The 23,992-nt window shown below is 38.8% G+C and overlaps 1 protein-coding gene across 3 annotated transcripts in view; it reads right to left on the reverse strand.

Annotated features, from left to right (window-relative positions):
* Window positions 1–17,789, reverse strand: part of PARP11 (poly(ADP-ribose) polymerase family member 11) — a 49,164-nt gene extending 31,375 nt beyond the window's left edge. For all 3 annotated transcript variants that reach the window (XM_066368604.1, XM_066368607.1, XM_066368605.1), the window contains exon 1: window positions 17,579–17,789. In XM_066368604.1, coding sequence (XP_066224701.1) covers window positions 17,579–17,596 — 18 coding nt within the window. In that variant the 5' untranslated portion in view covers window positions 17,597–17,789. The remainder of the gene's footprint in view (window positions 1–17,578) is intronic.
* Window positions 17,790–23,992: the final 6,203 nt, after the last annotated feature.

The following is a 23,992-nucleotide window of genomic DNA, read 5'->3' on the forward strand; positions in this document are numbered from 1 at the left end:
CTGGATCATATAATAGGTATGTGCTTAAATTTCTAAAAAATAGCTAAACTTTAAAAAAAGTTGTACCATTTAAAAAGATGTACCATTTTACATTCCCATCTTCAGTGTATAAGTTTTAGTTGCTCCACATCCTCACCAAGACTTTGTATGGTCAGACTTTTAAATATTAGTCAATCTAATAGATAGATATGTAGTGGTATCTCATTGCAGTTTTAATTAACATTTCCCTAAAGAATAATGATGTTGAGCATCTTTTCATGGACTTATTTTCTATTTGTCTTCTTTGGTACAGTGTCTGTTCTAATCCTTAGCTCATTTTTTAAAATTATTTTTATTATTTATTTATTCATTTTAGAGGAGAGAGAGAGAGAGAGAGAGAGAAGAGGGGAGGAGCAGGAAGCGTCAACTCCCACACATGCCTTGACCGGGCAAGTCCAGGGTTTTGAACCGATGACCTCAGTGTTCCAGGTCAACACTTGATCCACTGCACCACCACAGGTCGGGCTCTTTAGCTCACTTTTTTATTGGGTTTTCTTTTTATAGAGTTTAAAGTTTGTTTGTTTGTTTGATTTTGGAAAGGATCTGATCAATTAATTCTCACCCAAGGTTTAACAACACTTCATAGCTTAATATATTTATATTATCCCTCCTAAAGCTATTAGCCACTTAGTGGGACCATCAAAATCTCAAGTCAAAAGAGTGATTAGTGATTATTGCAGGCACCAGTAAGGAGCAATTTTGGGGTATAATTCCATTATTGTAAGGCTCACCATTTTAAGTTCCCTTTACCTATACCCAGACTCATCAATATATTTCAGATAATTAAACACTTAATTTAGGATCTAATAAAAAACCAAAAAACTGGACTAACACTGTATAGGTGTATTCAATTAATGCAATATGTCCTATGTTCCTTCTCCTTCTCCTTTGGGGATAGCGGTAGTAATGTTTAAGTGGTTCTGTTCCTCAATTCTGTCCCCCCTTCTGTAAGTATTGCTAATGGTAATGCTGTTAATAGCTGGTTCTGTAGTTAATAGGGTTCCTTATTTGGTATATGTAAAAAAGAATTTGAAAATTTCATGGTTTTAGAGAGGCCCTCAAAGATGCAGTGCCTAAAATTTCCACTGACCCCAGTGATACTTGAAACCTGCCAGTTTCACGCCACTCTGATTAACAACTGAGAAAACCCCAGGTACTTCCAAATTAATCAGGCTTCTGGCAATAGGATTGGTAAATATAAAAAGTAATGCCTCAAAGCTGACTTTAAAAGAACCTCTTCTTTTTTCTTGGGATTTGCCTGTGCGAAATAAAGATTGTTTGCAAGCGTGTTTTTGTAAATCTGGACTAATAGGCTCCCTTTTATTACACCATTATTCCTTTGCTTTGCCAGTGTTGTTCCTCCCACCTGCAAGGCCCCCTCCTTCCCACTACTTCCTTTGTTCAGCCTGTCGATGCACCTATAACCCAGAATAGGACTGCTTGCCTGTACTGGCATCTTTCACAGCCAACAGATACTGTGTCCTAAGATAAACTCAAGTGCCATTTATGTTCATGCTTACTACATGCCATTCACCTCATTTCTTTCCTACAGCAACCTGTAAATTTTTGAGTTTTTTTTTTTTTTTTTTTTTTTTTTTTTCAGAGACAGAGAGTCAGAGAGAGGGATAGATAGGGACAGACAGACAGGAATGGAGAGAGATGAGAAGCATCAATCATCAGTTTTTTTTTTTCATTGCAACACCTTAGTTGTTCATTGATTGCTTTCTTGTATGTGCCTTGACCGTGGGCCTTCAGCAGACTGAGTAACCCCTTGCTCAAGCCAGTGACCTTGGGTCCAAGTTGGTGAGCTTTGCTCAAATCAGATGAGCCTGTGCTCAAGCTGGCGACCCCGGGGTCTTGAACCTGGGTCCTCCGCATCCCAGTCCAACGCTCTATCTACTGCGCCACCGCCTGGTCAGACGATTTTTGAGTTCTTAATATACATGTATACCCTTTTTCTGATATACTGCTCACAAAAATTATGGGATCAGGGAACATGTAGATACTACAGTACTTTCAGCCTTTTATATAGTGTACTTTCACCAATGAAATAAAAGTTGGGTTTGTATCTCATTTGCATAATCAAACAACTTTGACTTGTCATCTGCTTTTCTGATATTCTTATTTAATTTTAAAAAATCAATGCTTCTTTTTTTATTGCTTCATATTCATTTTGAAATATCCCCTAATATTTGTGAGCAGTCTATATTCTTTACAAAAATCGGCTCCAGTCTGTGGCTTAGCTTTTCATTCTCTTAGTATGTTTTGAACAGCAAATGGTTTTACTTTTTATTTTTCATTTATAGTTTACAGTCAGTATTATTTTGTATTAGTTTCAGGTGTACAGCATAGTGATTAGACAATCATATACAAGCGTTCCCCTTGACATTTTCAGTACCCAGCTGGAACCATACATAGTTATTACAATAATATTCACTGTCTTTTCTATGCTGTATCAATATTTTTAATTTTGATGAAGTCCAATTTATCAATTTTTTTTCTTTTATGGATCATGGTTCTGGAGTCATATCATTGCCTATTCGATGTTACAAAGATTTTTACCTTATTTTCTTCAAGAAATCTAGTTTTCTCCTATGCTTTCTTCTAGAAATTTACAAAATTTATAGCTGCTTTTAGGTCTATGATCCTTCTTCTTTACATTCTTTTTTAAGAAAGATGGAAAGGGAGAAAGATGAGAAGCATCAACTCATAGTTGCAGCACCTTAGTTGTTCATTGATTGCTTCTCATATGTGCCTTGAACAGGGGGCTCCAGCTGAGCCAGTGACCCCTTGCTCATGCCAGCGACTTTGGACTCAAGTCACTGACTGTGGGATCATGTTGATGATCCCATGCTCAACACAGAGACTGCGCATTCAAGTTGGTGAGCATGCGCTCAAGCCAGAGACCTCGGGATTTCAAACCTGGGGCCTCAGCATCCCCGATGCTCTATCCACTGTACTACCATCAGTCAGGCAGTCTATGATCCATTTTTAACTTGCATATATATGTGGTGCAAAGTATGTACTGAAGTTTATTTTTTTTTTTTTTTTTTTTTGTCTCTAGATGTTCAATTCTTCCAGCACCATTTGTTGAAACAACTTTTTTTCCCCATTGAATATTACCTTTATAAAAAGAAGTTGTCTTTGTTTCTGGGTCTACTTTTGACTCTCTATTCTGTTCTAATAATCACTTGACTATGATACCAATACTACACTGTTTTGATTACTATAGTTTCATACTGAATCTTTAAATCAGGTAGTGCTAGCCTCCAAATTTTGCCTTGGTTCTCAGAATTGTTTTAGCTATTCCAGATCCTTTCAGTTTTGATTGTTATTTGCAAAGCAATCAGTCCGGAGAAAACTGGAATCTTAACAATATTGAGTATTTCAACCTATGAATGAGGTATATCTCTTGGCTTATTTAGGTCTTAACTTTTTTCAGTAATATTTTACAGATTTTAGTGTACAAATCTTGCACATCATTTATGCAAAATTGGTACCTAAGTATTCGTATTTCTTATATTATTGTAAATAAAACTATTTTAAATTTTAATTTCTAACTGAATGTTAATATATAGATACACTGATTTTTGTATATGAATCCTTATTCAGCAACCTTACAAATCTCACTATTAGTTCTAAGACATTTCTGGACATTCCATTTGATTTTCTATATAGGTATCATATATCTATAGATAGATATAAATGTAAATAGATATATATACAGACAGATCTATCTATCTACCTACCTATCTATCATCTACCTATCTGCCTGCCTGCCTACCTATCTGCTTTACTTCTTTCTTCTAGCACAACAGCCCAGTAATGCCTTCTTGCACTGGTTATAATCTCTAGCACTACAGTAAATAAAGAATGGGCGTCATTTCCTTGTTCCTAATTTAGGCTGAAAGTATTCAGTCTTTCACTATAAAGTTTAATGTTAGATATAGGTATTTTGTAGATACTCTTTGTGACAGAGGTCCCCAAGATCACCCTCAGGCTCACAAAATGACTCACAGGAATCAGATGTTGTTCTACACATGGTTAAAATTTATTACAGTAAAAGTTTACAGAGTGAAAAAAGCAAAGAGAAAAAGGATCATGGAGTGAAGTTGAAGGAAAACATGTACAAGCTTTTAAGTGACCCCTCCCAGTATAGTCACGTAGGACACACTTAATTCTTCCAGCAACCAGGTATGACAACTAGTGCAAAGTGCTGCCAACCAGGGATGCTCACCTGACCCAAATGTTCAGGGTTTTTATTGGGAGTTAGTCATGTGAACATTTAGCACCTGTGTGACTGAACTCTGTTGCTGAATATTGTATTTGTTCCCGTTTTGTTTTTTTACTTTAAAATAAGATATGTGCAGTGTGCATAGGGATTTGTTCATAGTTTTTTTTATAGTCCGGCGGTCCGAGGGACAGTGAATTGGCCCCCTTGTAAAAAGTTTGGGGACCCCTGAATTAGACAAACCATTTCAAGAGCTCAGTTCCCTGGAGCTAAGAAAAGAACAGTCGTGGAAATGGCTTTCTTGAGACAGTTCAGGGTTTGAACAACAAAGGCCTGCTGAGTTCATTCTTTCCTGCACTTCCTTTATCAGGTTGAGTAAGTTCTCTCCTCCTCCCAGGTTTTTGAGTTTTTCTCAGATTTTGTCAAATTATTTTCTGCATGCATTGAAAAGATCTTATGTTTTTCATTGAATTTGTTTATATGGTGAATTACATTGATTGCTGCCTGACCTGTGGTGGCGCAGTGGATAAAGCATCGACCTGGAAATGCTGAGGTCGCTGGTTCGAAACCCTGGGCTTGCCTGGTCAGGCACATATGGGAGTTGATGCTTCCAGCTCCTCCCCCCTGTCTCTCTCTCCTCTCTCTCTCTCTCCTCTCTCTAAAAAATGAATAAATAAAAAAAAAAAAAAAAAAAAAAGAATTACATTGATTGCTATTCAAGTATTAACCCAACCTTGCATTTTTTGAATAAACATCATTTGATAATAATGCACTAACCTTCTTATATGTTGTTATATTTAATTTGCTAAAGTTTTGTTTACAATTTTTGCATCTATGTTCATTAGAGATACTGGTCTTTAATTTTCCTATAATATCTTTGATTTCTTTGGGTATCAGGGTAATGACAACTTCTTAGACTTCAATTTCCAAAAGTTTGCACAGAATTTTTATCCCTTCCTTAAATGGTTGTTAGAATTCACCAGTGAAACCATCTGTACCTAGTTTTTTTTTTTGTGAGTAGAATTTTCCTACAAATTCAAATTCTTTAACAGATACTAGGATATTCATGCTATTTAATTTTTCTTGAGGTTGCTTTAGTAGTTTGTGTCTTAGAAACATTATGCCATTTCATTTAAGTTGTCATACTGATTGACAGTAAATTGTTCATAACATTCCCTTATTATCCTATAATGTTTGTAGAATATGTAGTGAGGTAGTGAGTTAGTTATCTCTTTCATTCTTTTTATATATGTGTGTGTGTGTGTGTGTGTGTGTGTGTGTGTATATATATATATTTTTTTTTTGTATTTTTCTGAAGCTGGAAACGGGGAGGCAGTCAGACAGACTCCCGCATGCGCCCGACCGGGATCCACCCGGCACGCCCACCAGGGGGCGATGCTCTGCCCCTCCGGGGCGTCGCTCTGTCGCCTGGGGCAGAGGCCAAGGAGCCATCCCCAGCGCCCGGGCCATCTTTTGCTCCAATGGAGCCTCGGCTGCAGGAGGGGAAGAAAGAGACAGAGAGGACGGAGAGGGGGAGGGGTGGAGAAGCAGATGAGTGCCTCTCCTGGGTGCCCTGGCCCGGAATCAAACCCGGGACTTCCGCACGCTAGGCTGACGCTCTACCACTGAGCCAACCGGCCAGAGCCTTTAATATATATTTTTTATTTACTCATTTTGGAGAGGAGAAAGAGAGAGGAAGTGAGAGAGGGAAAGAGAGAAGGGGAGAGGAGCAAGAAGCATCAACTCCTTATATGTGCCTTGACCAGGCAAGCTCGTGGCTTGGAAACAGTGACCTCAGTGTTCCAGGTTGACACTTTATCCACTGCGCCACCACAGGTCCGGCTCTCCTTTTTAATATTGGTAATCTGTGTTTTCTCCTGATCTGTCTAGCTTATCAATAGTACTAATGCTCCCTCCTCAAAAAACAGTGTTTTTTCATTGGTTTTTCTCCATTGTTTTTCATTTCAAAGATTTCCACTCTAAATTTTATTTCCTTGCTCCTGATTGAGTTTAATTTCCTCTTTTTAGAATTTCTTAAGGACAAATTTGTGATCAGTGATTTGTGACATTTCTTCTTTTCCAATATAAGCATTAATTTCAGTATGTTTCTTTTTAAGTAGTTTTAGAAGCATAGAACAAATTTGACATGTTGTTTCATACTTTCTATTAATCCTCTTTTCTTTGACCAATGGGTTATTTTAAACTGTGTTTTCTATTTATCTAATCCTGGGATTTTCCAGATCTTTTTTTCTACTGATTTCTAATTTAATTCCACTTTGACCACTTTATGACTTGGGTTCTTTAAATTTACTGATACTTGTTTTATGGCACAGAAAATATGGTCTAGTTAAATGTTCTCTGTGTAGCTGAAAAAAAGGTGTATTTAGCTGTTGTTGGGTATCATGATCTATAAATTTCAATTTGGTCAAGTTGGTTAACAGTGTTGCTATTAATGTAATAGTCTGCTATATCCTTGCTCATTGCTATCTATCTATTCTATCATTTATTGAGAATGAAAATCTCCAACCACAATGGAATTTGTCTATTGCTCCTGACAGTTCTATTAGTTTTACTTCATGATTTTTTAAGCTCATTTATTAGGTATGTAAATGTTTAGAACTGTTACTAATTAACTGACCTCTTTATCATTAGGAAGTAGTGTTCATTACCCCGATAATATCATTATGTCTGAAGTCCACTATAACACTAATATACACTCAAGCCTCCTCTTGACTAGTGCTAGCATTTTATATTTCCTCCCATTTATTTTTATCCTATTTTGTCTTTATATTCAAAGTGTGCTTCTTGTAGACAGCTTATAGTTGGGTATTGTTTTTGAATCCAATCTGACAATCTGCTTTCTAACTGGGGTGTTTAGAGCATTTATTATGAGATAATTAATGATGTGGTTAGGTTTATCATCTTGCTATTTGTTTCTTCTAAGATATAATGGCTTGGCTCTGGCCAGCTGGCTCAGTGATAGAATGTTGACTTGGTGTCTGAAAGTCCCAGTTCGATTCCCAGTCAGGGCACACAGAAGTGACCATCTACTTCTCCACCCCCTCCCCCCCTCTCTTCTTCTCCCACAGCCCTGGCTTGACTGGTTCAAATGCATTGGCCCCGGCGCTGAGGATGGCTCCATGGAGCCTCTGCCTCCAGTACTAAAAATAGGTGGGTTGCAATCATTGGCCCCAGATGGGCAGAGCATTGGCCCCAGAAGGGGGTGTCCAGGAGGATCCTGGTTGGGGAACATCTGAGAGTCTATCTTCCTTCCGCTCACTTAAATTAAAAAAAAAAAAAGATAAATAGCTCAATTTTTATTTAAGTGCAAAAGATTTTAGATCCTTCACCAAAGAAAATAAAGTGGGGCAAAGGAGGTTTATAGTTGTGAGTACATGAAACAGAGCATTCTTGTATTATTGTTATTTATTAAATATTGTATTACTTTCCATATAAACAATTTTTTTGTAAAAGTACTTTTGGCCTACCTGGTACATATAGTATGTAATGAGGCAGAAGTACTCAACAATGCTTTGTTCTGCTTATCAAAGAGAACTCATGATAGTTTTCATTGTGGGGATTGAGAGTTTTCATTTAGGCAACATTTTTGTGAGCTGTGACATAAGCTGAAAAAAGTGCAACATATCAAAACTGAGCACAAGCTACACATATAACAAGGAAAGGTGTTACTGTATTACTAAAAGACCTTACACCCATGGAACAATTAGAATACACAATATGCTCCTAATTGTAATTGAGTGTTGAAAAAAGTAATGAATATTTGATGTTAGCAAACCTTGACTACTAAGAGTATGTGCTCTCATATACTGTAAGACAAAATGGCAGTGTTTGCAAAATTACTCTTCCCACTCAAGTTTACTGGCTGTCAAGGGAAAAAGAATGCTGACAAAAGTTTCTGAAAAAAAGGACTAAGATATCTTTGTGACACTAATAATACCAATAAAGTCTTTCTTGATTTCCAGAGGCCTGTGTAAGTGTACAGCTGAAATATATTCAGCATCTAAAAACAACCTGAGCCAACTACTTCAAGGCCACGATAGCTCAATTTTTAATGCTGATTATAAGATACCAGACTTTTCAAAGTCACCCAACTATGGCTCAACTGCTCGAGTATGATTCCTTCCCAGAATCTGATGCTTTTCTTCAGTCATCAGAGAATGGAGATGTACAGAACACACCCACATGTTAAAACAAAACATGAACAGGTACTTTCCAGAGACTGAAATAATAAAAGAATGACTAAGAATACCTTTGCTCCTATGTTCCAAATATTCAGGTTGGCTGAAACATTCATTACAATTATAATATTTAATATTATAAGCATGTCAATTTGGCAATTGATAGAGCACTGGGAATAGTCTTCAGGGAGAAATCTTCCCACAATTTCCCAGTCTGTATTTGATCTTGATGTTCTATACTATCTGATGGCCAGCAAATACCAGTTGCAAATATTGACAACCTATGATTGTAGCATGAGGCTTCCTAATTTAGTAGAAATATTGTGTTAAAAAATCAGTGTTGTGTTTAACCTATCAGCTAGTTGCATATTTTGTAAGAGACTGAAAAAAACCATTCTTTTCAATGATAAAACAAACACCATTAATTTTTTAAATATTGCTTTATTGTTTCAAATTGGTGGTCTTGAAATGGTGCTGAAAGTTTGAGAAACACTATCCTAGGTATATCACTTATTCTCGTGATTTTAATAGCCATTTATAAGCTGAGGCCCAAATTGCAATTTCTACCCTAGCCTACTCCTCTAAGTTCCAGACCCAACTTTCCAAATGCTTCTTTGACTTTATTACTTGAATGTCTCATAGGCACATTAAATCCATAATAGGCTCCAAACTCTTGATCTTCACTCTCTCTGCCCCTTGTCCAATCTCCCCATCTCAGTGAAACATTTCCTTCCCAGATGCCTGTGCCAGAAGCCTAACATTTACCATATGAAGTGCACCCTGAATCAATCCACTTTGCTCTCTCTCCACTTCTACCTGCTTAGTCCAAGTCACCTTCATCTCCACCCTGGACTACGCCATAACTTCTTAAGTAGTCTTCCAATAACATCTCATAACCTCTTAAGTAGTCTTCCAAAAGCCTTTCTGACACACCTCCGTAAAGGGTTCAACTGCTGCTGGAACAAATTACCACAAACATAAGCAACACGAATGTATTATATTATAGTCCTGTAAAAGTCTGATATGGGACTCACTGGGCTAAAATCAAGAGAACTTGGTTCCTTTCTGGAGGTTGTACAGAGGAATCTTTTTCTTTGGCTTTTTCTTTTTTTGTTCTTTTTTGTTGTTGTTTTTCTTTTTAGTGAGAGGAGGTGAGGCAGAGAGACATACTCCTGCAAGTGCCCTGACCCAGATTCACACGGCGAGCCCACTGGGGGCAATGCTTTGCTCATCTGGGGCCATTGCTCCATTGCAACCAGAGCCATTTTTTAGCACCTGAGGCAGGGGCCATGGAGCCATCCTCAGCAACCAAGGCCAACTCACTCAAGCCAATTGAGCCATGGCTGAGGGAGGAGAAGAGAAAAAGAGAGAAGGGGGAGGGGTGGAGAAGCTGATGGTGGCTTCTCCCGTATGCCCTGACTGGAAATCAAACCCAGGACATCCACACACTGGGCCAACGTTCTACCACTGAGCCAACTCACCAGAGCCTATTTCCTTGGCTTTTCCAGAGTCTAGAAGCTACCCACATTTCTTGCCTTATGGCAACCTAATTTTATCTCCAAAGCCAGCAGCCTTATGTCTCTGACTATCCTTTCATAGTTACATCTCCCTCTGACTCACTTCTCCTACTGTTGCTATGTAACCTAACACAGTGGTCCCCAACCCCCACGCCGCGGACTGGTACCAGTCCGTGGGCCATTTGGTACCGGTCCGCAGAGAAAGAATAAATAACTTACATTATTTCCGTTTTATTTATATCTAAGTCTGAACGATGTTTTATTTTTTAAAAATGACCAGATTCCCTCTGTTACATCCATCTAAGACTCACTCTTGACGCTTGTCTCGGTCACGTGATACATTTATCCATCCTACCCCAAAGGCCGGTCCATGAAAATATTTTCTGACATTAAACCGGTCCGTGGCCCAAAAAAGGTTGGGGACCACTGACCTAACACATTTCCAGCTTCTAGGGATGAGGATATGGATAAGGAGGACATTCTGCCTACCATACTCTTTAATACATAACTTATTTTCCACATGGCAGCCAGAATGATCTTTTTAAAAATACAAATGTGTTCATGTCACTTCCTATTTAAAATCCTTCCATGGTTTCCAACTCTTCTGAAAAGAAGATTCAAAACCTTAAATACAGGCCACAAAGCCAGGCATGGCCTAGTTCCTACTTACTACTGGCCTCATCTCCTGGTTCACTGTGTTCCAGCCACACATAGCTTATCTTTGTTCCTCAAACACCAAACTCCTCTGTGCCTCAGGGCCTTTGCTCACACTATTTCTGCTGTTGGAATAGCCCTCTTTGCCTCCCACTCCACTTCTAAGTGGCTAACTCTCGCTCAATCCTTCAGATCTCCCTAAAAATGGCTTTGCCTGATCTTCCAGCCTCGCACTAGCTCCTCCCATCATACACTGTCATGGTACTCTTTTTCTTTTAGAGCTTTCACTGCAGTTGTAGTTAAATGTTATTTGTGTAATTATTGGTGTAATGTCTACTTCCTTGCACCAGACAGCAAACAAATGAGTAATGGGGTCTAGTCTATTCTGTTCACTACTGTAAACCCTGGAACTTAGAACTGATTGGCATGTAGTAGGTGCTCAATAAAGAAATAAGTGGCATCAGACACAATTTCAAAAGCAAATCTATTAGAAGATAAACTGTATAGCCAAACAGCTGAAAATACTGCTTGACCAGGTTAAGCCAGGTGGGTCACACTGAACATAACATCTCACCCCACTCCTTCAAACCTCTATTACAAACATGTACCTCCAGACTTATCCCAACCTGTTTTCCTCTCTGATACCAAAAACTATTAGACTTACTTCCTTGGCCTTGTGTTGTAGCTGCATGCCAATCCTAGGAAGGCCACATTATTTCCCCACTCCTGTACAGGTGTCTTACCACTAAAAAAAAAGTTCTAAAGACATGGAAGTCAGTGTAAAAAGGTCACAATTTTCTGCGGCTTGAAAATCCTTCCTTTATCTCTGACTCTCTGTGACTTCCTTCCACAGGTCCTTTTTATTCACCTTAAATCCTATATCCTAAGTTAGACTTAGAAAAAGTTGTGTTCTGAAGCCAGAAAATTCTAGAGTTAGAATCTGGCTCTGTGTTATCCAGAACGTTCACCAAACACTGAGCCTTAGTATTGTCACTACACACAAGAGCTAATATTTTATCAATTCCTACCTCACTGAAGCATTCGATAACCTAAATTTGGACATACTTTGTTTAGCAATGCCCCCAGGCACCACACACTGGCATGTCACACCACTCTCTAAGCTTAGCCTAAATACTTCCATTGTTAGAACAATACAAAGATTGCCAAGATAAAAGTATCAATAGATGAGCCGGATTGTATGTTGATCCTAAGAACACATCTTCATACATATTATGGTCTCTGTAGAACTTTCATTTCCAGAAACATATCCCTACTCCCAGCCTGAAGGTAAGTTGATAAAATACACTGCCTGGCTCAGAAGAGACAGACCCCTTCATCCTCTCTCTGAAAACACTCATATTGAGACTTATTCATCAGATAAGCATCTTCTCCACTTCACTCTACTTTGTCTGAAATGTACTTGTCATTCTTTCACTTTTTTGGGCTGTAATCATTTTGCTTCCTTTCACCTTCCCATGAGACCACTTTTATAATTTGAAAACCTAGCTCAACTGTAACTTACTTCAATAAACCTTCCTAAACCCCTAGCACCCCCCCATCACTCTCTCCCTCCAAAGTATGTAAGACTTGTGAGGAACAGACTCTGATGTGATCCATGTTTGTTACCTCCCTTCCTGGTGTCTAAAATAGTGTTTTACATGTAGTAGATACTTAACTAAATATTTATAGACTGAGTAAGATAATAAATTAACGACTGAGTAAGTCTGGCTTAGACATATAACTTTGAACTATCAGAAGGACAACCAGTAGAACTATCCATTACTCAGCTCAAGACACGCATTAAGCAGGTATGTTCACCAGAGTGGCATCTGAAGCCACAGCACTCAACAAAAGAGAATGTGCTGAGAGGAACAACAGGAAAAAAAGTTGAGGTAGCGCATTTCAGGGGTAAAAGAAGACAGTGCAGCCCTGGCCGGTTGGCTCAGCGGTAGAGCGTTGGCCTGGCGTGCGGGGGACCCGGGTTCGATTCCCGGCCAGGGCACATAGGAGAAGCACCCGTTTGCTTCTCCACCCCCCCCTCCTTCCTCTCTGTCTCTCTCTTCCCCTCCCGCAGCCAAGGCTCCATTGGAGCAAAGATGGCCCGGGCACTGGGGATGGCTCCTTGGCCTCTGCCCCAGGCGCTAGAGTGGCTCTGGTCGCGGCAGAGCGACGCCCTGGAGGGGCAGAGCATCGTCCCTGGTGGGCGTGCCGGGTGGATCCTGGTCGGGTGCATGTGGGAGTCTGTCTGAATGTCTCTCCCCGTTTCCAGCTTCAGAAAAATACAAAAAAAAAAAAAAAAGTGCAACTAAGTCAAGACTGATCCCACGATAAGTCATAGAAAGGAGAGATCCAAAGGAATCTAGTCTCAGGAAAACCAAACGAGAGTGATGGGAAATGACCGTCACGGCAGTAACGTTACAGAAAAGCAGAAGAGGCTGAAGGCATAAAGGCTGCCACTGTATGTAGTGATTCTAAAGTTTCTAGTGACCTCCTAGCAAGTAAGGGTTAAAGGCAGAAGTGGGGCTGGAGAAATTGAGGTACGAGTAAGAACAATAAAAAAAATGGGAGACTATTCTTTGAAAAAAGGGGATAGCATCATAGTGCCAAGGAAGTTTGGAAGCAGCTGCCAATATAAAATAACAGAGGAGAAAGAGGCTGAGCAAGAGGAACATGCCACAAGCATACAACTATCAGACTGCTACCAGCAGGCAGTGAAATGGGGGAAAGAGGACATGGGGACAGATTGAATTCTGTTGCTTACCGACCTGAGTAGTCTTGGAAGTGATTTCTCCCTCCCTTAGCTAACCCATCCGATTATTTTAATAGTATGAGACGATAAGTAGAAAGAATTTTAGAAGGGCTTATCACTTTCCATAAATTCAAGTCTTATTGTAATAGATGGTCTGTAATCTTGACCAGATGTTTGTCATTTTTCATTTTTGCTCATCAGTGTGACAGAGCGAAGCTGAAACTGGCTTGTATGTAACACTGATGTGCTAATTCCAATCCCAGGAAAGAGGGATAAGATAACAAAAGATGGAGAAAGGCAGGATAAAATCAAGGTATACAGAATCTAGGCAATGACGGCAATGCTTCCAACTCCTTTCCACAGATTCTGCCGCTTTCCTAAACTGGGGGGCACCGGTAAAAGGTTCCCTCTGCAGGTGGATGGAGAACTGCCCAGAGCTCCTATCAGAACTTTGTGTGCCTGCCGCGTCCATCAGTCTGGTCTGCCTCGGCAGGGGCAGCATGCTTACCTCAACATGCCTGTTTAGTGACAGGTTTCACAGAATCATCACTGACCTCACGACTGTCTTGAAAGTAAAAGAAAATTGTGTACTTCAAGTTTTTGTAGCTCTTTGGTTATCTTGTTTTGGGTTCCTCCCACCCCTTCAGGGAAATGCTGCAAACTCAGTGGTAATTTTCCACACTCACATCCTACTGTAGGGGCAGCTGTCGGCTGTCTCTGAATATTACTACGGCCAGGATCAGTGTATATGTGTCTGGTAATTTCACTGTAAACATCTTTGCCACATGCATTTTCACCGCACAACTCACTGACCCTAAGAAAATGTCACTGTAAAAGGTAAAAGAAGGAAAAATAAAAGAGAGATATTAAAAAGGACAAAATGAAACATGAACAATAACAAATTAAAAGACTTTATTGTAAAAAAAAAATACATTCTTTGAAATCTTTTGTTGATAGTACACATTTCTGTTTTCTTCAGTGATCTGTCTCCTCATTCAGCATTGCACTTCTTTTCTCTTTCACTAAAATTTCTTCCTTCATTAAGAGGTATTGGTTTCCAACTAAAGAATAAATAATGAATGCTCTCGAAGACTTCTGTGAATTAGTAGCCACCTCTCTTATGTTTGCCATAGCTTGGTAAACTTGGCTTTGTTGGTGGGAGGGATAGCTGTGTTCACCGAAAAATATGCAAAAACTGCTATGTTATCGTTTTCTAGTATAGTATGCAATTTGGCTAAGATTTATATAAAATAAAAATGGGAGCACTGCAAGAACTTTGTCAATGGGGAAACCAAACTGACCACTAGCTTAAATACATTGTCTGCTGAAGGTGGCTGAGTCATCAAAAAATGAAACCAAACTGTCAACTAATTATTTTATCTTTTATGGTGAAATTGCCTTATTGCCAATTAGTTATGTAGTGAATGTTTGCTGTGAAAATGCTCACAACAAAAATGCTTGAGGCAAAAATGTTTACATTAAAACTACCCAGAAACCAGTGGAGTATTTCCTCAAAACACTTGTGAGTGAAATACAGTATCACACAGAGGTTAATTTGCAACAGGAGGTATATTTGTAGATCACAGGTGGCATATTAAGGTCATGAATTCTAACAAAAAGATACAGGGAGAAATTAGGCAGAAGTCTTCTATTAAAGCAACTCACTATGACCTTCCTTCACATAGAATTTATTCTCTCACTCAATGGAAACAAATGATAAACAGTAATTTAAACTGATGCATAATAAAAAAGGCATATGTGCTTATCTTTAAGATCTCCGTATTTTTGAAAAGTCTTCCCAACTGTTTGGCTTAGGTTAACATTAAAATTAATTTTCATTCCATGAGCACAGATAGATGCTTCTTCTATTAAAAGAACCTAACAAATTACTGGAGAAATCCACAAGAAGAATGTTGCCTATATTTTAAAAAACTAAACTGTCTTTGTTGTCAGCATTCATATGGTTATAGGAAGACAAACATTATCAGTAAGTACGTAAACCCAGTAGCATTAAGGAATATTAGGACGGTATGATAACGGTTATAAGAACCGGGAGTCTATGCAGAAGGTTCACTTTTTTTTAACAAAACTCAAGTGTATTCTACTGATAACAAACAAAATTGTTAGGTTGATTACAGAGAAAACAGCATTTCTTACAAAGAAATGAGATGATGTAACAAACCAAATATATGAGACATTCACTAATGTCTTTACAATCCTCACAAACATACAAATGACCCAACAGTAAATGTTGCTGTGTATGTGATGGAGGAGGGAGTATAAACAATGGGAGCAAGGACTCCAGTACAATTACCTTTGCTAATTCAACAAATATTTACGGAGTGCCTAATAAATGTACCAGGCTTCGTTCTCTACTGAGGATACCATAGTAAACAAAACAGACAAAAATCCATGCCCATTTGGAGCTCAACATACAATGAAGGATTTAAAACATGTACTATAGTGAAAGATTTGAACAAGACATGTACTTGGGTGACTAAAAGGTTTGTTATGGAGAAATCAAAACAAGGGAGACTGTCCATAAAAATTGAATACACTCAGTCACACACAATACAAAATTAAGTTTGTTGATGTCAGTGAAAATGAATATATATGCAAAGAGCAAGTTCTCATATTTCTAAATTAGTTTTGCTAAAACAAAATACTAGCAACTACTTTCCTCCGATGTGGCCTTATATTACTGGACTGTAAGTATGAACAACAACAAAAACAAACAAACAAAAAAAACCTCAGGTGACAACTGTTACATAATAAACTGAAATGAAACCACAATGTACAACCAGCAAATGCATACCAACAAATTAGTTTCTGCTGGATAAAAACAAAAATTAACAAATGAATAAATAAACTCTAATTTAACTGTAAATATATTCCAGAAATAAAAGAAAAGTATTAATTATATCAGAGAAGTTTTTGCAAGTATGGAAACAGGGTTATAAATTTAGGCAGCTATCTCTACATATGGGGTACTTTCACATATTTAGCCCAACAATTTGCTGAAATGTGATTCTGTCAGTTTCCCATAAGGCATAAATAGTGTACAGTTGCCAGGTTACTAAACAATTTCAAGTCTAACAAGGGATTAATAGAATATTCTTAGCAAACAGACTGCATGCACCCTTTGAGGTCTGCACACTAAATAAATGTATAAAAGTGAAGCAGACAAAAATACAATGTATATACCAGAATCAAACAAGAAGGAAGACAAAACTTGCAGTTGAAATGTTCCAGGTCACCAGTTCTGTCCACTGAAAAAGAAGCATCTAAGAACTTCACCATCCAGAGGCTTTGAACATACACTCGGTCCCCCAACTTATTATTGCTATTTTAAATTCAGTGAGAGGAGGGGAGGCAGAGACAGACTCTGCATGTTCTAGATCGGGATCCACCCAACAAACTCTTTAAGGGCGATGCTCTGCCCATCTGGGGTATTGCTCTGTTGTTCAGCAATGGAGCTCTTTTTAGCGTCTGAGGCCAGGCCATGGAACTATCCTCAGTCCCCGGGCCAACTTGCTCCAAAAGAGCCATGGCTGCAGGAGGGGAAGAAAGAGAGAGGAAGGAAGAGAGAGAGCGAGAGAGAGAGAAGTAAGGGGAGAGGGGGAGTAAAGCAAATGGTGGCTTCTCCCCTGTGCCCTGACCAGGAATGGAACCCAGGACATCCACATTCCCAGCAGATGCTCTATCACTGAGCCAACAGACCAGGGCCTGGTCCCACACATTTTAAATGGGTGTCCACAAAGAAGGGAAGTAGTGATGATGGTTCCTTTTGGGCCTATTCAAGACCTGGGGGGTTGAATCTCCTAGCTATACAGGTGGGACTAGCAAGTACACTTAAGGCAGGGAAGAGTAACAGGTCTGAAGCCCAGTAACTCCAAATAGAAAGAACACAGTTTAAAAAGGTGAGGGCAGCAAGGCAGAGAAACCACAGCAAGTAAAATAATGAACAGGAAAACAATACAACACACGTCAGAGAACTCACACCGGGCTCTCCCCACCACTCAAACAGGCAGGACTGAAAAAGCCCTATAGGCCAGGATCTTCGAGCCCCAGAACCCAACATCCAGCCTGAAGCCGGTGAGGGGGAGCAGGTCTCGGGAACCCCTCCCAACCCTCTCCAACCAACCCCGCCCACTGGCCCCGCCCCGCCCCGTCCCGCCCGGCTACTCACCGGATTCGCTTCCCACATAATGGTGGCGAAATCGAGCGGAGAGAGCCTGCGGGAAGGAGCCAGCCACGGGGTCGGGCTGTTGGTTTTTCCCAAGGGTGCCAGACAGCGAAGGGCTGGCAAGGCAGCCTCTACGCAGGCCTGCCTCCTCCCCCTCTGTCACAAGTCAACGTCTCCGGACCACCGAATCTCACGACTTCCGCCCGAAGCGCTGGCCCCGCCCCGCCCCCGGAAGCTCGCCCCACCCCTGCCGCTCTGTTCCCCGCTCTGCAGACCCCGCGTACTGGGAGGAGCTTGCGAGTGTCTGGATGGTAATGCGGGTTAAACAGCTTCTAGTCCAACCGCCTTTCTAGTGCTAAATCCCCACTGCGACATCCCTATCAAGTGATCCTCAAGCTGGCTGGTTGTATTTCCTTCTGTAGTTACTAGTCACTCTATATTGAGTACAGAAGCCAAGAGCCAGACAGGCCTGGGAATCGACTCCAGGCAACGGATAGCATTTGGGACAAGTTTAACAATCTCTCAGTTTCCTCATCATCAGAATAAAGATAATAGTATCTACCTAAGGGTCTAATGACATCATCTAAAAGCAGTGTTTTTCATCCGCCCATCCGTGGACAGTGTTGGTATGTGAGTTAACCACTTTGACACTGTATGAAGGTTAGGGACCCAATGATCTTAGTTGAATTATGTTTATGCTCAGGGTGATTTCTGACTTAATAAGTGTAAAAAGGTTGGAAACTGCTGGTTTCATACCTAGCACCAGTGGTGGGATTCAGCTGGTTCGCACTGGTTCAGCAGAACCGATACCTAATTTTTTTGAGTTTGGCAAACCAGTTGTTAAAATGGCACTTGTAATTGGCTTTCTCTCTAAAGTGGGCGCCAGGGCCACCACCCAATGTGGAAATTACAAATTTACACTCCTTACTCTTTTTTAGCATTCATGTACGCAACAGCATATGCTAAGCACCTCTGGTAATGTTCATTCTGTAATAGGTGAAAAAAATTGACAGAACTATATTTGTAATATTTACTCATTTCATAAAACTCATACCTTTGATGAAATACATTTTAATTCCCTTGCATTTGTTACTTCAGTAAACAAACGTATACTGACTGTAACATAAAAAGTGCCAAACAAGCGGGGGGGGGGGGGGGGGACAGCTGTCGTTTGTTTTAGCTTTATGCTAAGCCCCAAATTCCCCTGAGATATTATGAGTATTATGATATTTAATATTTTTCATTAATATTTTAAAACTCATAACAATCTAATTTTGTGTACCTCTTTTATTATTCTTATTTAAGTATTAAGTGCATGAAATAATAAACTACCTTTCAGTATATCTTTTTTAATACTTAAAATGGTCACTAGGGCAGAGAACCAGTTATTAAATTGTTTGAATCCCACCACTGCCATAGCCCTAGTGACTTCTCTGCCTGAGACGGTCCAGCTGACCCAGCCCGACTTCTTCACTCTCAGCCCTACCCCTGAGTACGATCCTGGTAGATCCTTCTGGGCTTTTTTAAACCTTCACACATTTAAAAATAATTGATCAAAAAATATCTACAAATTTAAAACGTTATATTATTTTCACTTAACATGATGTGGATGTTCTTTATTCCAATACATGTAAATCTATTGAATCATTTTAAAGTCATCATTTTAAAGACTCATAACATTCCATAGTTTGTATGTTACATGTTCACATTTTATGTAATCCATTATGATAGACATTGAAGTGGTTTTCAATTTTTTACTATTTCAAATAAATGCAGCAATACACATTTTCTGTACCAACATTTTGGTACATTTGTCCATTTACCTCCTTGTAATTAATTCTAAGAAATGGAATTGTTCAATAAAAGACTGGAAATTTCAAATTTTCATACATGTTGCCAAACTACACTAAAAAATAGTAAGTAAATCTGTAATCTTTAATTTGTTCATATAAATGGATTGAGGCAGGAATCTTCACCTTACTTTTATTCACTTTACTTTTTGCCAAATGATTAATCAGTTGCCCCAGTATCACTTATTGAATAATCTGTTACATCCCCATTACTTTAAAGTGCCACTATTAATCAAAAACTAAATTTGTGTGTATCTGTTTCTGAACATTTTCATCTATTCTGTTAGCTACCTGATAATTCCTATTATATGCCACACTTATAACTTCGTAGTATATTTGCTCTCTCATAAAGCAAGTCCTCTCCTAAATTCTATTTCAAAATTTTCAAAATCATGAGTCTTCTTATTTAGAAACACAGCTCTTCATGTATTTAGGTCTTTTATATCTTTATACACAAAAAAATTTTCATGTAGATTTGCACAATTCTTATGAAGCTTGTTCCTAGATATTTTATAGCTTTTTGTTGTTATTGTGAATGAGGAAAACAATTGATTTTAAAATTTATTTGGTGATATTTAGAGAGAGAGAAAGGGGGTGGAGAGAGAGAAAAACATAGGTATGTTCCTGTATGTGCCCTGACCAGGAATTGCACCAGCAACCTCTGCACACTGGAATGATGCTCTAACCAACCAAGCTATCTGGCCAGGGTGAAAACGATTCTTGTGTAATCTTGTATCCTGCACACTGTGAAAATGTCTTATTACTTCTAGTAGCTTTTCAGTTGACGTCTCTGAATTTTTATGTCAGTAATCATATCCCCTACGAAGAATTCAGTCTTCTATATTCCTATTGCATTGGCCAAACCCTCACATATTTTTGAAGAATACAGGACAAGATAATGAGCATTCAGTCTTTAATGCTACCCCTAGTTGATGCTAGATATCCTTCATTATTTTTTTTAATAGATTGATTTTAGAGAAAGAGGAAGGGAGAGCGGGAGAGGGAGAGAGAAAGAAGGGGAGAGAAACATTGATTTGTTGTTCCACTTATTTATGCATTCATTGGTTGATTCTTGTATGTGCCCTGACCAGAGTTTGAACCCACAACCTTAGGGTGTCAGGACAATGCTCTAACTATCTGAGCTACCCAGCCAGGGCTAGTATTCTTTAAATACATTATCATCTTTAAAGAAATTTTCTTCCATTCTTAGTTTACTAGGAGCTTTCAATTTGTAAAGGATGTTAAATTTATCCAACTTTCTCATAAACTCTATTACTATATTCATTTTCTACTCTGACTTATTAATGTAATGAAATATAAACTAGTAGATTTCCTCATGTTCAACCATCTTTACATTCTTGAAATAAACTGCTTCATTGTGTATTCATTACTCTTTGAATACATTCCTAGGTTCAATTTGTTAATCTTCTATTTATTTATTTATTTATTTATTTATTTTAATTTATTATTATTATTATTTTTTTTTTTTTTGCATAGGGACACCAAGTATAAAACTGGCTGCCAGCCACCCCCTCCACTCTCTTTGTGGGTTGGAGGATGGGTTTTATAAGAAGAGTTTGTGGACCAGGAGATGCCTCAAAACACACATTTTAGAAGTTGGTGGCTCAAGCCCAGGCCCTGTGTGATAAAATTTTAAATGAGGTTCCCTTTATTCAATTTCACAACTTAATCATAAATATTTTAATGAAAAGACAGTGCAGTCGTGTGGGAAGGACAAGGGAGACTTTGGAGTCAGAGTTAGAGGCAAAACTTCTGGCTTACAAATGGCAAGATAATTGGCAACATAATGAAATATTTAGAACTTCAGTTTTAGACTCTGTAAAATGGGTATAAAAATACCCACCTCTCACAACTATTACGCTGATTAATGAGAGAGCAGAAATGGCCCCCACATAGCGCCTTCCACTAATGAGAGCCCACAAATGGGCATGAATCACAAGGAAGGCTCATTTGAATGTGGAAACTCTGTTGGCAAAATTGTGTTTAATCCAGTAAGTTAGTTTTCTTTCTGGTACATATACCATCTAAAGCTGGAACATCATTCCAATTTCTATTGCCTGTTGTAAACAATTGGGATTGGCCTGTTAATAATGATGAAAGTCCTTAAAATAATTATACCCCGTAGGAGTAAAACCCGGTGTCTTATTTGCATTGCTAATTTTGTTCAGAATAGTTTCAAATAATTACAAATTCGATAGTATCATAAATTCCAAATTAAAGACATCTAAATCCACGAGATTTTAATTTACAGTTTAAATAACCAGGTGTTTAAAAAACGTGGTGTCCTTGGGTAAAAAAAGAGAAGGGATTAAAATGTACAAATTGGTTGTTACAGAATAGTCACGGGGATGTAAAGTGCAGCACAAGGAATACAGCCAATAATATTCTAATAACCATGTATGGCATCAGACGGATACTAGATTTATCAGGATGATCACTTGTTAAGTTATATAATGTCTAGGATATACACTTGAAACCAATATAATATTGTATATCAACTGCAATTGAAAAATTAAAAAATGATTAAAAAATTATGGTGTCCTTTTTCATGTGGACCACACTGGTCTCCAATAGTGTCAGGTCCTGGCTCTAATGAGGCAGCATTAAATATAAATAATATGCTTCTTCCCTACTATCAAACCACATGACACCAGTGGGGAGCAGGGAAACTCATTCTCAAAAGATCCTGGAAAGCGTCTTAAGGACCCAGAGGGAGTTAGAGTGATGTGGGAAAATAAGCACACAGACAGCAAGACGGCCAGAGTGGTTAGAAGGGCTCCCCTTGCTTTGACATGGATACTGCTTTAATGCTCAGAGGTGTGTTGAGAGTCTCTCCAGAGGGTGAGCAGATGTTTCTGCAGAGCTGGAAGGAGCTTGGGGTTTTCAGGACAATTGCCTTACTCACTCAGGTCACCAAGTAGCATGTGCATTGTAGCTACCTTGAGATATGCAAATAAGAACAAAGAGAAACATTAAAAAAACTAACCAATTATAGATGCTAATCATATCTATACAAGGCTTTCTCAGTAACACCTAGATTACTGTTTAATTGAATAATTGGGAATGTAACCTATCCAACTTGGCACATAAAACTCTATCTACCTACCTACCTATTATTTATCATCTTTATTATATGCGGCTTAAGTGTCTGTTTGTTGCCGATAGCTTATTGGTTGCTTGCGTAACTGTACTAGCCAATGGGGTAAAGTTGCCACAGCATTCAAATAGTCCCACCTTCTGGCATGCCACCTTACAAATTGAGGTTAAAGATTGGAGCAATTATTATGCTGTTAAGAAATCTTAACACCAGAAGGGGTCTTTGCAATGGTACAAGACTAGAGGTTCTCCAATTGAAAAATAATGTCATAATAGCTAAGTCTTTGACTGACTCCTCTAAATGTGAAATATATGTCATTCCAAGAATTGATTTGGCTCCATCTCAAACAGGGTTGCCGTTTCAACTGAGACGTAGACAATTTCCTGTAAAACTTGCCTTTGCTATGACCATCAAAAAGTCTCAGGGCCAAACGCTTAAGCGTGTTGGCATTTTTTTACCTGAGCCTGCATTTGGACATGGTCAACTTTATGTTGCCTGTTCAAGAGTTCGTGAAAGAACGGACATAAAATTAAAAATAATTGATGGTCCTCTGCAAGGCGAACTTAAAAATGATGGAAAGATCTACACAAGAAATGTTGTGTACAAAGAGATCTTTGACATGTGAATTAACATTTTATTATTTAAATCACCTTTATTTATTGAGCTAGCAGTGGCTCTTAAGAAATGTACCGCCAGTGGTTTCCTTCATTGCACTCTACTTTAAGCAATTAAGCAAGTAGAAGGGGGAAACCCCATGGGGCAGTAAGCAAAGGGGCGTCCTCGCCGCCAGCCCTGGGTAATTCAGTTTGAATTAGCAGACACCTTTGCACAAATCATTTTAATTACAATTTATAATATCTAGAACAGCGGTCATTTCGTATGACCGCTGGGCTTTCTAGTCTACTTATATCTATCTATCTATCTATCTATCTATCTATCTATCTATCTATCTATCTATCATCTATATATCTATTGTTCATCTATCTGTCATCTGTCTATTCACCCACCTGTCATCTATCAAGAACACTGTCCTATTGTATATTCTTTTATATAAACTATGTGCACATTCCTGGCTATTTCCTTAGAAAGAGAAATAAAATCAGGGGTCCCAAACTATGGCCCATGGGCCGCATGCAGCCCTCTGAGGCCATTTATCCAGCCCCCACAGCACTTCCGGAAGGGGCACTTCTTTCATTGGTGGTCAGTGAGAGGAGCACATTGACCATCTCATTAGCCAAAAGCAGACCCATAGTTCCCATTGAAATACTGGTCAGTTTGTTGATTTAAATTTACTTGTTCTTTATTTTAAATATTGTATTTGTTCCTGTTTTGTTTTTTTACTTTAAAATAAGATATGTGCAGTGTGCATAGGGATTTGTTCATAGTATTTTTATAGTCCAGCCCTCCAATGGTCTGAGGGACAGTGAACTGGCCCCCGGTGTAAAAAGT

The sequence above is a fragment of the Saccopteryx leptura genome, chromosome 2 (assembly GCF_036850995.1).
Source record: "Saccopteryx leptura isolate mSacLep1 chromosome 2, mSacLep1_pri_phased_curated, whole genome shotgun sequence".
Taxonomy (NCBI): Eukaryota; Metazoa; Chordata; class Mammalia; order Chiroptera; family Emballonuridae; genus Saccopteryx; species Saccopteryx leptura.